General features: G+C 46.7%; 1 protein-coding gene across 5 annotated transcripts; it reads left to right on the plus strand.

The window, feature by feature from the left end:
* The first annotated feature begins 702 nt into the window (after positions 1–702).
* Positions 703–10,256, plus strand: Acr (acrosin). 5 transcript variants are annotated; one of them, XM_048444819.3, is made up of 5 exons: positions 703–4,386; positions 5,191–5,457; positions 5,645–5,928; positions 8,982–9,127; positions 9,624–10,256. In XM_048444819.3, exons 2-5 carry the CDS (start codon positions 5,342–5,344, stop codon positions 10,218–10,220), a joined length of 1,143 nt encoding a protein of 380 aa, XP_048300776.1. In that variant the 5' UTR covers positions 703–4,386; positions 5,191–5,341; the 3' UTR covers positions 10,221–10,256. The 5 variants fall into 5 exon arrangements, with proteins under 5 accessions (XP_048300776.1, XP_048300774.1, XP_048300777.1 ...); XM_048444817.3 differs by having other exon boundaries at positions 5,251–5,457; XM_048444820.3 differs by having other exon boundaries at positions 703–4,382; positions 5,251–5,457.
* Positions 10,257–16,895: the final 6,639 nt, after the last annotated feature.

Genomic DNA, 16,895 nt, shown 5'->3' on the forward strand with positions numbered 1-16,895 from the left:
AAAATATCTTAAGATTTACGATGCTTTTAATGTCACTGTGTCTTACCAAGTGCTGAGTGGGCTCCTCTGCCCCACACCCCTGCATCTCCAGCTGCTGCTGCACTCTCTCTGAGGACACATATGTAAACAAACAAGTCTCCAGTCCGAGAAAGCCTGGCCTTTTTGACTGCTAGCCGCAAAATGTTGAAGATGTTATCTACTCTGAAAAGTATAGGCTATAACACACTGTTCTTGTTTCTCTTCACACTGTTCTTGTTTCTCTTACTGGTTTAGTTCTACAAGGCCACCTCTCTAGATGAGGTGACAGAAGACTTCTTTCCCAGCTGCACTTTGCAGCCCATGAGTTCGGGGCCAACTGGAAAAAAGTGATCTTTTCTCCCTGTCTGGGTCTATTGCACTGTGAGTTGTTGGAATGACTCTGTTTCTTATCATTTGCTTAAGTAATGGTATGTGACCTTCAGGTGAATGCTTGCGAGATTTTGTGGGTCTGTATGCTGTATGAGAACAGAGAGTACACAGAAGCTGGAGCAGAAGCATCCCAGAAATGAGCAGAAAGAGGAAAATGAGGAGGAGGAGGAGGAGGAGGAGGAGGAGAAGGTAGCAGAGAATTGGAATTAGAATTGGGAGAGAAAATTAGAGCTAAGATAGTATAGACAGGACAGAAAAATTAGAAGAGAGGACAAAGAAGAGAGGACAATAAAGAGACATGCTGAGGAGAAATCGCGTGTGAGTTGACTCGTTTTCCTCTCAGATCCCCTTCGTTATTTTTCCCTTGCTGACTGTCGTGCCTTAGCTGCACTTTAAAGGGATCTGAGGGGCTGGTACCCCCAAAGACCCCATTTACAGTAAGGGAGGTCTAATACTCAGTGGTTAAGAAAAGGACAATCTAACCTTCCTGTGGGGAGGGTGAGACTACTATCTAACATCAAGGTTGACAACAAGGGCCCTTACACTCTAATGCAGGAGAGGAACAACCCGACACAGAGGAGAGCCCCTTTTTTTTTTTTTGTGATTTAGATTAAAGCTCCCAGTGATGGTCAGAAGCTCCTGAGAACCCTGAAGTTGACTTAAGTATTCCTTTACATTCAGGTAGAGGAGGGGCCAATTTATGACATACAGAGGTAAAAATCACATGGTCCTCTGGTAGTTGTACCCCACTCCCTTTTTGACCTTGAACTCTTTCTGTAGCCCAAGCAGGATTGGAACCTATGATCCTCCCTTTGCTACAGCCTCCTGAGTAACTGTGACTATGAGCCTTCATCATGAGGTTCTGCTAGCATATGGATATTTAAGTCACAACTTTTGTTTTTACAACAGAATTTAGGTGTGTGTGTGTGTTTGTTTTGAGACAGGATTTCTCTGTAGCTTTAGACCCTGTCCTGGAACTTGCTCTGTAGACCAGACTGGCAAAGAACTCAGAGATCCACCCGTTCCTGCCTCCCGAGTGCTGGAATTAAAAGGTGTGCTCCACCACCACATGGCTAGATTTAGTTCTTAACAAGTAGAAGTCATGTAAAAAGAATTTGACAGTCATGTAAATTACGTGAGAATTACAGAATTGTAGTCATATAAAAGAATTTGAGATATTTACTATTTGAAGAGCAGGTAATGGTTTAAATTTTTCATTAATGATGTAAATTTGAAAATTAACATTCAGCATTCCTACAGATTAATGAGGAATCTTAGGAGGAATGTTAATCACAGCCAGAGGTTATGTTCTTTCTTCACGGCTGCTATCTTGCTCCATTCAGTTACGCATTTCTGATGCCTTCCTTCCCTGTCCCCTTAGCTGCTGTGTGGGATCTGGTGCGTCTAGGGTGGATGTTAGAGCTGAGGTCCTTTCCCTTAGGTCACATTGTTCTTATTGCAGTTTAGAGGCTAGAACTCGGGGCAAAGCTTCAAGGGGAGAGCCCCTGTTTGCATTAGGGACCAGGTTCTCAGGCCCCGAGGTCATGTCCCACTGACTGGCTTTGGAAGCGGAGACCTCATATTTATTTAGGGGAAACAAAACCAGTTGTTAGAATATAAAGGAAGAATACGTTTTCAATACAGACATAAGAGTGTTAAATTTTCCTGCCACTCAGATAGTGGAAATGAGGTCTTATCAATTTCTGGTAAAGAAAGGTGAGCTGGCCTGGCCTGGCACATCTGACCCAGAGGGAGAAAAGGCACTGGGATACTCACTCGTGGCTCTTGAGCATCAGAGCTAGGATGGAGAGATGACTTGGTGATGAAGTATTCTTGCTGCTCTTCCAGAGGACCAGAGTTCGATTGCCAGTTCCAGTATTGGGCAGTTCATAACAGTTCATAACTGCCTGTAACTCTAGCTCTAGTGGATTCAGTGCCCTCTTTGACCTCAGGGTACCCCCCCCCCCCCAGCATATAGTCACATAGACAGATACACATAAGTAAAAATAAAATAAAAAATTTAAACAATAATAATTTTTTAAGAAGCATTAATGCTACAAGTTGAGACTCCAGAACAGCTCTAGAAAGGGAGGGGCATAGAAATCAAAGGACGATTAGCAAAGGAGAGGAGAATGCTTGATGCTGAGGTAGGAAAGAGAAAGCTGTAGCAACACTCCGGTAGAGGAGATGTGTTTCTTATCCGAGGCCTAATGAGACCTTCTGGTCACAGAGAACAGACGAAACCTCCAGCTTCAGGCTGTGTGCAATCCTTTAATACAGTTCCTCATGTCGTGGTGGCCCTCAACCACAAAATTATTTCATGGCTACTTCATAACTGTGATTTTGCTACTGTTATGAATCATAATGCAAATATCTGGTATGCAGGATATCTGAGATCCTAAGGGGTCGCAACCCACAAGTTGAGAACCACTGATCCAGATGCATGCCCAAACAGATGAATCCTAATTGTCAGATAAAGACTGGATGTCCCGATGCCCTATGATACTCAGATAGGATAAGTAAGGCCTCCTGGTAGTCGAGTAGAAGACAGGGAATTTTGTGACCCTTAGGCAGTGAGGATGAGATCTTGAGAAAGACAGACATGAAGCTGAGATGAGGACTTTGGACAGAGGAGAGAAGACTGTGATATTCTTGGAGAGGAGGGAAAAGCAATATGACATTTGGGTAGGAGATGCGACTGGACTCAAGTAGGGAGAGGAGACTTCTCGGTAGGGGACGTGAATACTTCCAAAACTTCATTATGGAGGTTGAGAATACTTAAGGTACAGTCTTTCAATATTCAGGTAGAGGGTGTAAGATTTCCTGATTCTGTAGAGAGCTTGCGACAAGGTACCGCTCAGATGGAAGAAATGAGACCTCGGGCCCTGATGTGGAAAAGAGCTGCTTCCACAGTGGGAGAAGTCAGAGCTTTCTGATGCTCAGGTAAGATATTCAAGACCTTACTGGCCACCTTACGGAGATGTGACTTCCTGAAAGTCACATAAGAAAGTATGACATTTAGTTAGAGAAGACACGTGGAGAAATCAAGATCATCCCATAGTTCAAGAACTCAACATACGGGGGTGGGGAGATAAAAATGTCTTGGTGGGTAGGAGAGGTGGCATCTTAGAGGAGATGTAACCGGTCCATCTTATGGTGGGCTGGTAGGGACTTAAACTCAGGGGAGACGAGGCCTTCGGACATCGTTGCAGGGAAGATGGAACATCAGAGCATGATGCTCATGCCATGCTGTCTTCTGACGATATATAAAAAAAAGACACTAGATACGCAGATAACTGCGATGAAAATTCCTGCCGCTCAGGTCTCGGTGACGATCACATGTGGCTGCACGAGGGTCAGGAGAAGAGACTGGAGAACTCCAGGAAACACTGTGACACTCATCAACAGACAGGAAGTTGGGCTTCGAAGTCACATGTCAAGCAAATTCAAGATGGCGATTGCAAGTGTCCTGATGGCATGTACTCCCACCCCCACCATGTATCGAGGATCTGTCAGTCAGTGAAACTTGACTTCTTTTAGCTGTGAACATACTGTACCACGTCATTATAGGAGGGCCAACCTGTCCGCAGTCCATGACTCTAGTGATTCCAGCCCCCAGAGGGCCCATCCTGAACATTCACACGGTGAAACTTCAGGAGACTCACCAAGGATGAACGAAGGAAGGTCTTAGGCCAGAGCAAATGGGTTGCACGTGAGGCCCTCACCACCCTAAGAGAGTTTACGCAGGAAGTTGCGATGCCACTCCAGCGTGAATCAGTTAATCAAGGAGGCCTGCCTGGCCTAACTGCTGAGGTGGGGGTGGGATATCGTCTTGCTGATTGGCCAGAAGGCTGTGGAGCTTTGTGAGGTCACGGCTCGAAGACCGGGTTAGGGCAGGAGTATGGTGGAGATGCTGCCAACTGTCGTTGCCCTGGTCTTGGCAGTGTCCGTGGTTGCCAGAGATAACTCCACGTGTGAGTAAGTGTCAGGGGCACCTTGGTGGGGTTAAGGACATTTTATGAATATCAGGTCCTACCTAGGCTCCCTTTGTCCAGGGCTGGGATGAATAGTAAGCTGAGCTGTAGCAGGCTCTGGATAGTCTCACAGTTCCTGTGACCCGCAGTCCCAACTCAGACCCTTCCTGTTTCCGGAACCATGATCCCAGAAGCATTAGGTTTCTAGCTGCCCATGGTTTCCCAGAGAAGGAGATCCCTCATCGCTAGCTCTCTCCCCACTGCTTCTCCCGTGACTGGCTTCATTGCCTCTCAAGCATCGGGTCCTAAACTTTAGGATGGACAGCTGAGGTAAACCCCCGGGCATGAATTCAGAGGCATCGTTGCCTTTACGCTGCTATCGGCCTGGAGACACTCCTAATGGACCCACAAAGCAAGCAGCTCCAAAACTGTTGGTAGCCTTTCCACTGTGACAGCTCATATCATTTCCCACTCAGGAGTCTCACTGTTTCTAGTGTGACCCCAATGCTTGTGAGCCAGTTGCATCAGCTTGCAGCTCCTTTGTCCAGGTGGTACAGCCCCGAGACCTCCTTAATCATGTGACGCTTGCTTGAGTCTCCCATCCAAGACTGGTCCTGAAGACCACCACACCCCTCTGCCTCTGTAGCACTTTTGACTTCTGTTATATCCAGGGATCCCTCAATACCTCCAGGAACCGTATAGATATTTCCTGGAGACTGAGGCCTCCTGCATACCCACACTTGATTGCCAGTCTTTCCCCAAAGTTCCTCCCCATGTTTCCCAACCCTATGTCCCTGCCTCCCCCCAGGTGAGGTACAAAGACTGGATGCCTCTTCTTGGTTTGAGCAGTGTCCTGGTCTCTCCTCAGTGGCCCCTGTGGGTTACGATTCAGGCAGAACTCACAAGCAGGTATCCGGATTGTCGGAGGGCAGACTGCGCAGCGTGGGGCCTGGCCCTGGATGGTCAGCCTACAGATCTTCATGTCCCATAACAGCCGCAGGTACCACGCCTGTGGAGGCAGCCTGCTGAACTCCTACTGGGTGCTTACAGCGGCTCACTGCTTCGATAACAAAAAGTACGTGTGGGACTCAAAGAGGGAGGTCTCCAGAGTGCTTCTAGTGGAAAGGGACTCGCCCCAGGGGCTGTGCCCAGGGTCTCTGTGGTAACCAGATCCTGACAGGGCTCTGAGGGCCACTCTCGCCACAGGCTTTTGTCCAGCCAATCTGTAAATGAGAACGACGGGCTTACCTTTGTGCCCACAGAAAAGTCTATGACTGGAGACTGGTTTTTGGAGCCCAGGAAATTGAATATGGAAGAAACAAGCCAGTGAAAGAGCCTCTGCAGGAGAGATATGTGCAGAAGATTATCATCCATGAAAAGTACAACGTCGTGACTGAGGGCAACGACATTGCTCTCTTGAAGATCACTCCTCCGGTTGTGTGTGGGAGCTTCATCGGGCCCAGCTGCCTACCTCATTTTAAGGCTGGTCCTCCCAAAATTCCCCAGACCTGCTACGTGACTGGGTGGGGATACATGAAAGAGAAGGGTGAGTATAGGTGGGGGCTCTTTGGTGGGCGCTGGTGCCCATTCTCCGTGCAGCCTTTTCGTGGCAGGGGTCATGTATTGATGTGTGGCTGAGCTGTTTCAGTTCTCCTCGTGGAAGCATGACTAGAACCTACCACAGGCCCTTTCATAACTGGAGAATTCAGCATGAGAGAAGCTGAGTCCAGTGTCAAAGGTCATGGTGTCCCAATTGTCAGAGGGCATGACTGGCAATAGCCTACCTATGGGAAGGCTGAATGGCAGGTACAATTAGACCCTTGGCATACTTTTTAGTGTAGCAAAGCTGTGTGCATATATCAGCCGGAGGCCTAACCGCTAGACTCTGAGCATTGGAAACTTAAACTGAAGCAATATTTGCTCTGGAGATGGCTTTGCTGCTATGGTGTTTTCCTCACTTTTGCCTGGAAGGGCTGGCATCTGGAGTTGGGCATCTCCAACTTCTGTGGTCCAGGATGCATCAGTTCGCCACCATCAGCAAGTACCTAGGCATTTTTCCTTGGATAGTCATAGCACCATGACTCACCATTTTCTTCCAAGTTACTTAATGCTGTCTATGTAGACTGGGAAGGATGTAGGCGGTTTCTTTGGGTTGTTAGTTCAAGGCTCTTGGCTTCGTCCAGCACATCGCTTGTCATTCAAGATGTGTATAGCTGCCTTTCTAGCCCTCTGTCCTTATTCAAAGTGTTTGCCTTTTCCCTGGCTCAGACCTTTTCATGCACCAATGTTACCTGGCCCACATGACACCAGGTGAGTAGAGGAATGCCTTCTGTAGTAGACAAGCTGACAGGGGTACAGGAAATGTTCTAGAGTCATTAATGACTCCAGAGTTATAGCCTGAGTCCCAGACAACCTCCCACATCCTTAAAGTCTAGGGCCACTGTTGGTACCAGGAGTACAATGGCACACCCTAAAGTCACAACACAGGCAGCAGGGCATTGTCAATGGGACAAGACCAATCAGAACATTTCTCTTGCTCATGGGCAGTGCTTTCAGCTTCTCATAAGTGGTTGTATAGATTTTTATTGTCACATTAGGGTTGTGGAAATGTGACTGAAATGTGCTGAGCCATCATTTCTTCTTTGATCTTGGAAAGATTAGGTTTTCTAATCTGAGGCAGCTGAGTCATTTGGGATGTACAACTCAGCCTTTTTTTTTTTTAAAGTTTGGAGTTCCCGTTGTCCTTGCTTTTACTCTCTTTTCCTAAGGCGTTCTCATTTTCTAAAGCAGTGGTTCTCAACCCGTGGGTCACGACCCCTCTGACAGACAGACCTCTGTCTCTGAGAATATTTACATTATGATTCACAAGAGTAGCCAAAATTATGAAGTAGCAATGAAATAATTTTATGGCTGGGGGGTCATCCCAAACATGCAGAGACTGTATTAAACGGTTGCAGTGTTAGGATGGTTGAGAACCACTGTTTTAGAGGGTTACTCCCTGTCCTGTCCTTCAGGGAAGGGGACCTTCCCCCTAGCTACTTTAGTTCAGGGCCTTTGTTGGCACGTGACTGTAGCTCTCTGATCTGCTGGTGCCTGTGGCTCTGCCTAAGCATGAGGACACACGTTGTTCAGCCCTGTTGTAGCTGCCCTTTGGTCATATGTGTGCTTTGTGTTCTTGTGGTCCTTGGGTAGCTGGTCTCCGGTCCTAGAATCCCCTCAGTCAGTGGGGGTGTCTCTCGTTTTTGTCTTGCAAGCAAGTATCTCCTATAAAGGCCTCGGTCTTTAAAAAATCCCCAGGCTTCAAACTCCCATGACCTGTATGTGTATATGCTTGGCTCTGCCTCTGTTCTGGGGCTGGACGAGCTACCTAGGTATTGTTCTTTTCCCTGGGATTTTGAGTTCTTATAGGCCTTTTATTTATATTGTCTGGTACTGAGAACATTCTGTTTCAGAACACCTGGCTTTTCACAGTGAGGTCCATGACTTTCAAGACTCTGGCCTCAGCCATAGATCTAAAAAGTTACCTTAATGGCTAGCAGGTTAAGGTTGTTGTTGTTTTTCAGTCATTCCTACCTCAGGAGCAGTACTTTGTACAAACTTCTCACTGATGCTTGGATGTGAGGAAAGGTGGAAGTTTTATTGAAAACAGAAAATGAAATACCCCCCTCCCAAATCCTTAAATACCCAAAGCCCAGGAAACATGTATTGAGCAGATACCTACTGCCTGCCTACTGAGTGTTTAGCCCTGCATATAAGGATGCCATGCATTTCCTGTCTTACCACCTGCACTCACATGTTGTCTTTCGTGCCTGTCTTGCGTCAGGGTGTTCCATATCTGTGCTGCCCATGACATTCAAACCCACACTGCCTTGGGAGGGTGCTATCCGAGGTGCCGCTGTTAAGGACCCTGGCTGCTTGTGATGAAGGGGCAGAGCTGTGCTGCTGCCGAGGATGTGTCTAAGTCAGATGCATGCTGGTTGCATGAGTTGAAGTGTAACTGTCTTTCCTAACCCCCATGATAGGGTCTGTGGTAGTGAATGAGGCGCTGACTCAGCTCTCCTCTTCCAAAAATCTCCTCAAAGCAGATCTGAGACACATGGGAGGATCCCGTCTGAAGCTGGGTGGAGGAGCCCTAATGGAGGATAAAAAACAGGGAGGGTGACTTCTAGCCATACAGTGGAGAATGAAAGGTGTGTCTCAGGCATGGGTGTGGAGAGGGGCAATCCTGGCCAAACGCTTGACGTGTGTGGGTGGTGCTCCATTCCCTCACCCAAAGTGGGAGTAATAGGACCATGGACAGTGGTTTGCATATACTAGTTGTGCCCATTACGGCTACAACTGACTTCCACGGTCCCTCATTCATCATTGATCTAGGCCTCATCTACCCTTCCTTTCTTCGTTCAGGCAAACTCCTTTTACTTGGGCCCCCACCTGCCCTTTCACTGTGCATTTCCTCCCTTTGAGTGCGAGGTGAGCCTGAGGGATCTTTGTTGAGCCACAGCAGGACACAGGACAGATGGAAGTTCAGTGTGGGGGGAGGAGGCGGGGCTTTCTTCGTCTCCTCCTTGAGCACTGACCCGCTGTGTGGCCTGGCTGCAGCCCCCAGGCCATCGCCTGTCCTGATGGAGGCACGCGTGGATCTCATTGACCTCGACCTGTGTAACTCAACCCAGTGGTACAATGGGCGTGTCACATCAACTAATGTGTGTGCAGGGTATCCTGAAGGCAAGATTGACACCTGCCAGGTAACTTCCTTCTGGTGCCCAGACCCCCCGGGTCCCTCTAGGGAGCCTAGCCTCCGAGAAAGCCTCATTTTAGGTCCCTGTTCTCCACCCAAGAGCCCACTTTAGTGACATCCACCATCACAACTAGTATGGGGACGATCTGTCCCTACTGAGAACCAATTATCACACTTTTAATCCCAACATTAGTACACAGAATACACTGGAAGATAGTGTTTTCCTCTTCCCCAGAGCACACAAAACCCAGAGCCACAGTGTTTATGGATGCAGGTAAAGCCACATGCATGTACATGTGAGCTCATCTTATTGCAGGGCATCTCAGGACCATCCCCCCTGCCCTTCATATCCCAATGGATATTGGTAGCTCCGACTTTACCAACTGTATTGAAGGCAGCAGGAAATAATGTGGTTACAGACATTGTTCTCCCACAGCCCCATGACCCTTCTGGGAAGGGAGAGTGGCTCAGGCTGAAAGTGACCCCTCTGTCCTTCTGGACAGGGGGACAGTGGTGGGCCTCTCATGTGCAGAGACAACGTCGACAGCCCCTTTGTGGTCGTGGGGATCACGAGCTGGGGGGTAGGCTGTGCCCGTGCTAAGCGTCCTGGAGTCTACACAGCCACCTGGGAATACCTGGATTGGATTGCCTCCAAGATCGGCCCTAATGCCTTGCACTTGATTCAGCCAGCCACCCCTCCGCCGCCTACTACTCGACCACCACCGGCGGTCCCTTTCCACCCCTCTCCTTCTTGGTATTTCCAAAACATCCCACCTCGACCACCTCGCCCACGACCACCGCGGCCTCTGCCACACCGACCGTCTCCAGGCCAGGCCCAGTCCCCATTCGCACCCCTACCGCCACCCCCAACCCCACTCCAACCCGTACCCTTTACGCTTGGTTCACATCGCACGAGACGCCGCACAACACTTTCTTTCGCCCAGCGTGTACAGAATCTCATAGAGGCCCTGAAGATGAGGACTTACCCTGTGCCTGATTCCTCACGGTACCACGGACTAATGAACTACCACCACCAAGGCTCCGCAGCTGAGCCTTTTGTCAACAAATCAATGAGCCCTGAGAAAAGAGAAACGAAATAAAACATATATTTATATTAAAAATATTTATATACATGAGGACATGCTTTCTGAACTTCTGCTTTCCCGAACTCCACCCAAATCCCCCTCCATCAAATTTATCCCCTCCCTCCCCCATCCTCCAATAAAATGCAATTGCTCACACATTCATATTGGTTTTTTTAACGTTGATTTTTAACGCTTGAATAAGACAAATTTAGGCCATAGGCCAAAGCATGGTCCTTATTCCATACTCCTTGATGCTGGCAGGCATTATATGACTGTTTATATAACTGGGGGGGGGGGGTGATGGAGAAGCTCTACCAGCTGCAGCAACCAAAAAGAAAAGACAGGCTCCCACTAGGAGGCCATGTTCTTTTAATGCTACCACGAGACTGGCCCACAGAGATGCCTCTGTGTGAAAGGCCAGGCTCCTCAGAGGCACAAGGGATGGCAAGGTTGCTTGGCAGCCGAAACCAGTGTCTACCACCAAACAGTCTTCCTTGTACTGGCCGAATAGCACCTGTCTGGGGTTATTACTGGCCTGTAACTAAATCTGTTAGTTCCTGAATTCAGACATATAAGAACTTACCCACTAACGCTCTCTGGGAATGACAGTGGGAGCAGGGGTATCTTATGGAATGTCTTTCTTACCATCATTTGATGCTTAAGAATATCCATGGTAAGGGACAGAAACCAGTTTGGATCTTTTTAGTGAAGATATGCAGAACCAAAAAACAAGGGCCAGAAGCCTGCTTAAGGATCAGAGAGCCCAGCAAGGCTTGGACAAGGGCTGACGTTTCCTCAGAGTGACTATTGGATGCTCAGACTAGGCGTCAAACTTGTCCCATGCAACTTGAAACTGGGATCGGCCTTCAGCCAGATCACATTTGTTTGCAAAGTCCTGGGAAGTAAGTCCTGGTGGGCTCTCTTCTGCGGTTCACTCTGGTCAAGAATCAAATCCGGTGTTTGGACTAACTGCTTGTGTTACTAAAGATGGCAGGGCAGAGAGAGGCAACACCTCTTGAAATCACAATATGCTTAATATTGTACTTTGCTTTTCAGCTGTGCCGTTTGGAATTAGTAGGAGTGTGAGGCCATACTCCGACCCCTTTATATTAATAAAAACCCGATAGGACTTCTGCTGGGTGCGCTTGCCCGCTTGATTTGACATGGCCATGAGCCTGTGTGCATAAGTGAAGCTTTTCACCCCGCTGACACACTTCTGGCTGTATGGTCACTTTCTTGGGACCCCCAGTCCTATTTCTAAAAGCCTGGCACCCAATGTGAGAGGCTCTTTCTCTGTGACCAAAGGTCCTGGGAACTGATTCCCATTCTGGGAGGTGCATCCTGCTACCTTATTGCAGTGGCCCTGGATATGGACATATTACCAAGATCCTGAACTAATGGAAACCAAAATTGGAAAATAAATCGGCATTGTCGAGATAAGGGCCTCAGATGAGCATGACAACCAGGCAACTTTCCACGCACAAACCAAGGTAAGAAAATTGGACTATAGAGTACTGTCATGTGTCATGTGGTTGGGCATTTTTTTTTTTTTGAGGGTGAAAGTGGCTGAAATGTCAGTCACAGACTCCTTCAAAGTAGAAAACTAAAGGTTCAGGGGAGCACAGGAACGCTCCAGTGCAGGGGTTTGAGGAGCTCCAGGGAGGCGTTGGGAACAGTGGAGATGAATATTGCTTGTCTGGCCTTGTCTGGCGTTCCCCATTTAGTCCATTAGGGTGAACTTTGAGAAGAAGAAGAAAAACAACAAAACCTGGATGTGTCAATACTGCTTTGGTGGGTGGACACCCTGGGGGTTGTCTGAGTGTGACAGAAATGTTCACTCCAGTGGGAGGCAGGTGTGGACTCCCAATCTGCAGCTCCAGCTTCCTGTGAGGGAAAAGCAGTTTGCGTGGAGCTCAGGTGAAATGAGGTGTCCACACAAACTCTGATGTTTTTCAGCGGTCTTCATGACAGGAGAAGAGAGGCAGCTGAGCCTCTGATCAAGACATTATGGTACAAGATAAGGATGGGAAACCCGACTCCCTCTTTGGGTAAGCAGAAGGACAAAAGATCTGAGACCGATAAGAATCAAATGTCTTCTAAAGCGCTTGCTTCAGTATCCGTGAGAACAAAAGGGGGACATAAACAACAGCTTAAGACTGGGTGTCTTAGGGTTTCCATTGCTGTGATAAAACACGACCAAAAGCAACCTGGGGAGGAAAGGGTTTATTTTAGCTGATAGTTCTCAGGTTTATACGTCATCATTGAGGGAAGTCGGAGCAGAACTAAAGCAGGGCAGGAACCTGGAGGGAGGAGCTGAGACAGAGGCCATGGAGGAGTGCTGCTTACTGGCTTGCTCATCATGGCTTACTTGGCCTGCTTTCTTATACCTCCCAGGACCACCAGTCCAGGGATTGACCCACCCACAGTGATCTGGGTCCTTCCACATCAATCATTAAGACAGTACCATATACACTTGCCTATAGAGCAATCTTATGAAAGCATTTCCATAAGATTCCCGCTTCTCAGTATACATAGCTTTGTATCAAGTGGACAAAACTTAGCCAGGACACTAGGTAGGTGAGCTTACAGAATATGTTAATAGAAGGCCAAGAGTGTGGGGGAGGTGATTATGCTCTTTGCTGGAGAAAGGGACCTGGGGCCCTCTTTTCTCTGAAGCAATAGCAATAAAGTAAACAAGAGAAGAGAGAGCCCACCTTCTAAGGGGTCCTCTTGATCACCTCTGTTTTCATCTGTGCTTGGAGTCCCAGTTCTGAACTGCCAGCTCTAGTATCAGGTTCTCTTTATTCCTCCATCTCTAGATTAAGAATGAATCTTGAGCAACGACACAAGGATACCCCAAATCTTCCCTTTTCAGCAAAGGAATCCCCTCCATCTAGCAACATTTTGGGTGGGGAAAGGACAGTATTGTCAGCATCCCCCTTCCCAGTTCAGAGGCCTTAAATTCATAAAGGGAGCTAATGTCTTTGCTAGAACACCCATATGTGATGTCTGGTCAATTGGACCAATACCGTGGGCCCCAACTTTATATCTGGACTGAGTTAATGTCAATATTGAGTATTGTCTTCTTTGTTGAACAGAAGGGATGATAAGGACTGTTTACACATACAAACGTGCAGGCAAAACACACATAAAAATTAAAAAGACACGGTTCCTGCTCATGTGGAGGTCACAAGCTTTTTTGGGGTTGGGGAAATGGCTCAGTAGTAAAAGGCCCTGTTGCTCTTGCAGATGGCCTGCTGGTCCCCAGCACTCACATGGGGGCTCAAAACCACTTGTGAATTTCAGTTCCAGGGGCTCTGGCCTCCTCTTCTGACTCTAAGGGTACCAAACCCACGTGGCACACAGATATACATGCTGACAAAAACTCATACACATAAGTTTAAAGAAAAGGAAACCCCAAACAAAAAACCCTACCAAAATTAACAATAAAAAAGGAGTCCTATGGCTGGGTATGGTGTGATGACAAGAGATTAAAAAAAACAAAAACAATAACCAACAACACATGTGGAATAACACCAGTGACATTCATCAACACACCTGGAATAATACCAGTGAGATTCATTGAGGTCACACAGGGATCTTTGAAACTTGACTATACGAGGGATTGGAAAATCAGTATTCCTGTTTTCCAGTCTTAGACTATGGATAAAGCCTTTAATATGCAGTAAGGAAAAGAAGAATGGTCTATAGTATTTATAGGAAAGCTAAAGGATCAGATAAAGAAGTATTTGAGAAGCCAGGCGGTGGTGGTGCATGCCTTTAATCCCAGCACTTGGGAGGCAGAGGCAGGTGGATCTCTGTGAGTTCGAGGCCAGCCTGGTCTACAAGAGCTAGTTCCAGGAGAGGCTCCAAAGTTACAGAGAGACCCTGCCTTGAGAAACAAAAGGGAGGGAGGGAGGGAGGGAGGGAGAGAGAGGGGGGGGTAAAGTATTTGGGATTAAATAGAAAAGAACAATTGGGACATGGGATGGTAAAGTTACAGTTTGTAATGAACAGCTGGCCAAACACAGTAAAAAGTTATAAAAGATTGGGGTTTGAAAAGACAGAAGATTCTAGGAGCAGAAACAATGCTACAAACGTAGGAAATGTAAGGAGATAGGTCATTTCAGGAGGGAATGCCCCAGCTTAAAAAAACAAGAAGTAATGTCCTGCCTGACTTTTGCAGAGGATTAAAAGACATCAATGCTGTTTGTCCTCTCAAACTGCAATTCCAGGACTAACATGGAGAGTTTTGGCTCTGTCTATGCTTTCCTTTCTGCCTTGTTTGCAGGGACTTTTCCCTCACCTCCAGGTCATTTTGATCATGTGCCCAAGGCTCTTGTTAAATTGTTTGTTTGTTTGTTTGTTTTCTAACCACAGGGAGACAAAAAAAGACATGAAAGTCCAAGGGGAGAAAAAGTTTGCTTGAGACTTGCAACAGGAAAAAAAATCTTGGTAACTAAAAGTATGGGTATAGGTAATCTTAATTCGCTATAATGGGCCATGTGTGTTATTTGAATTTGATTCTTATTTAGAAGAAGAAATAGTAAATGTGTATGAGGGAATTATTGAGAAGGATGTAAGTATGAGTTAATATTTTTGGTAAAAAGTGTTAAAAAGAGATATTTTAGAGTAGGATAGATTTTATGTTATAAAACAAGATTTTTGTCCTTGGAATGAAAAATAAAAGGTGAAGACTTACTCTTTTACTGCTATGAAGAGACACCATGACTAAGGCATGGTGTCTAGAAAAAGACTTTATTGTCTACAGTTTCAGAGGTGAGTGTGATGACTAGTCTTATGTCAACTTGACACAAGCTAGAGTCTGAAAGGAGGAAACCTCAATTGAGAAAATGCCTCCATAAGATCCTGTAATCAGGTACTTTCTTAGTGATCCAAGGAGGAGAGTCTAGCCCATTGTGGGTGGGGCCGTCCCCGGGTGGATGGTTCTGGGTTCTATAAGCAAGTCATGAGGAGCAAGTCATCAATCAGCACCCCTCCATCATTTCTGCATCAGCTCCTGCCTCCAGGTTCCTGCCCTTCTTGACTTCCTTCATTGATGAACGGTGATGTGGAAGCATAATCCAAATAAACCTTTCCTCCCCAAGTTCCTTTGGTCATGGTGTTTCATCATAGCAACAGTAACAGTGAGGTCATGACCATCGTGGTGGGGAGCATGACAGCAGGCAGGCAGACATGGTGTTGGACCAATAACTGAGAGCTTATATCCTTCTCAGCCAAAGAGAGAGGTGACTGAGTTTTTGAAATCTCAAGACCCACCTCCAATGACACATCTCCTCTAACGAGACCACACCACCTAACCTTTTCCAAATAGTTCTACCAAGTAGGAACGAAGCTTTCATACATGAGCCTATGGGGGCCATTTTCATTCAAACCACATAAAGGACTAAACCTATTAAAGTTTAAAGCCAAGTCATAGGAGATCTGAATAAATTATACAAGGGCTGTGGAGGATGGGACTTAAGGGTGATATATATTTGATAATAATAGTTTACTAAAATTCCTAAGATTATACTAATCTACTTGTGGTAAAATTTGCAATTTTTAAGTTTTGAGACAAGGGCTCACTGTATAGCCATGGCTATCCTGGAACTCTCTATGTGAACCAGCCTGGCCTTGATCATTCAGTCATCTGCTTGCTTCTGACTCTTGAATGCTAGGATTAAAGATGTGTCCCACCACACCTGGCTCCTTGTATTTTCAATAGATAAAAGTTGCAAACAGCTCAGATATTTACCTCAATGAACATGACCCAGCCATAAAAGAAACAAAGTACATGATGTATGGATGAGCCCCCGCCCTGCCTCCATGGTCTCTGTCTCTGTCTCTCTCTCTCCAGGGTCTCTCTATGTAGCCCTGGCTGTCCTGGGACTCACTATGTAGGCTGGTTTCTGCCTCCCAAGTGCTGGGATTAAAGGCACAACACTATGCCCCCCTCCGCATCAGTCTTTGAAAGTGGAAGAAATTAGATACAAAAAGTCACACATTGTATGTTTTCACTTATATGAAATATTCAGAATTAGTAAATCCACAGAGACAGAACAGATTTATCATTAATAAGGATTTCTTATTGTGATGGAACCACACAGAATTGGCATGAAACGCATGGAATGATCAGCCATGTGAATTTTATCTCAGACATAACATCCTATTTAGTCTATTTAATTTGGTTCCTCCAAAACCAGCTAAATCATAAAGCATGACAATGGACCCCCTAAAACTTACTAAGTCGTGGTCTACTGACAGCTATTGTGTAGTGGTTGCTATCTTATGAGTCCCCTTACCCCAACACTAGTGCTAATGGAGAAATGCAGTTCCCCTTTCCCCGGAGAAGTATCTGAGATGAAGCAGAGCTTCAGCTTGCCCTGGAGGGTACAAGCTGTCTCCTCTGCCTCATGCATTTTCTGACAGTCCTCTGGTCTGCACGCAGGACCAATCTGGGACAGTTTGTCCTTCAGAGTTTCACTGGGATTGGAGGTAGTAGTAAAGCTGGCCTCCAGCTGAGATGAAACCTTGCTTAGTCTGTCACCTCACTCTCTGTCCCCCTGTCATCTGAGAAAGCAGCCCCAGTAGCCATCTAAAAATTGTTTCCTCAGGCCCTGCTTTGAGGAAACCTCCTACAAGACAGACAGCTATGTGGAGTAAATACTGGTACATTTTTTAGTACAT

The sequence above is a fragment of the Myodes glareolus genome, chromosome 19 (assembly GCF_982192425.1).
Source record: "Myodes glareolus chromosome 19, mMyoGla1.1, whole genome shotgun sequence".
NCBI classification, from domain to species: domain Eukaryota; kingdom Metazoa; phylum Chordata; class Mammalia; order Rodentia; family Cricetidae; genus Myodes; species Myodes glareolus.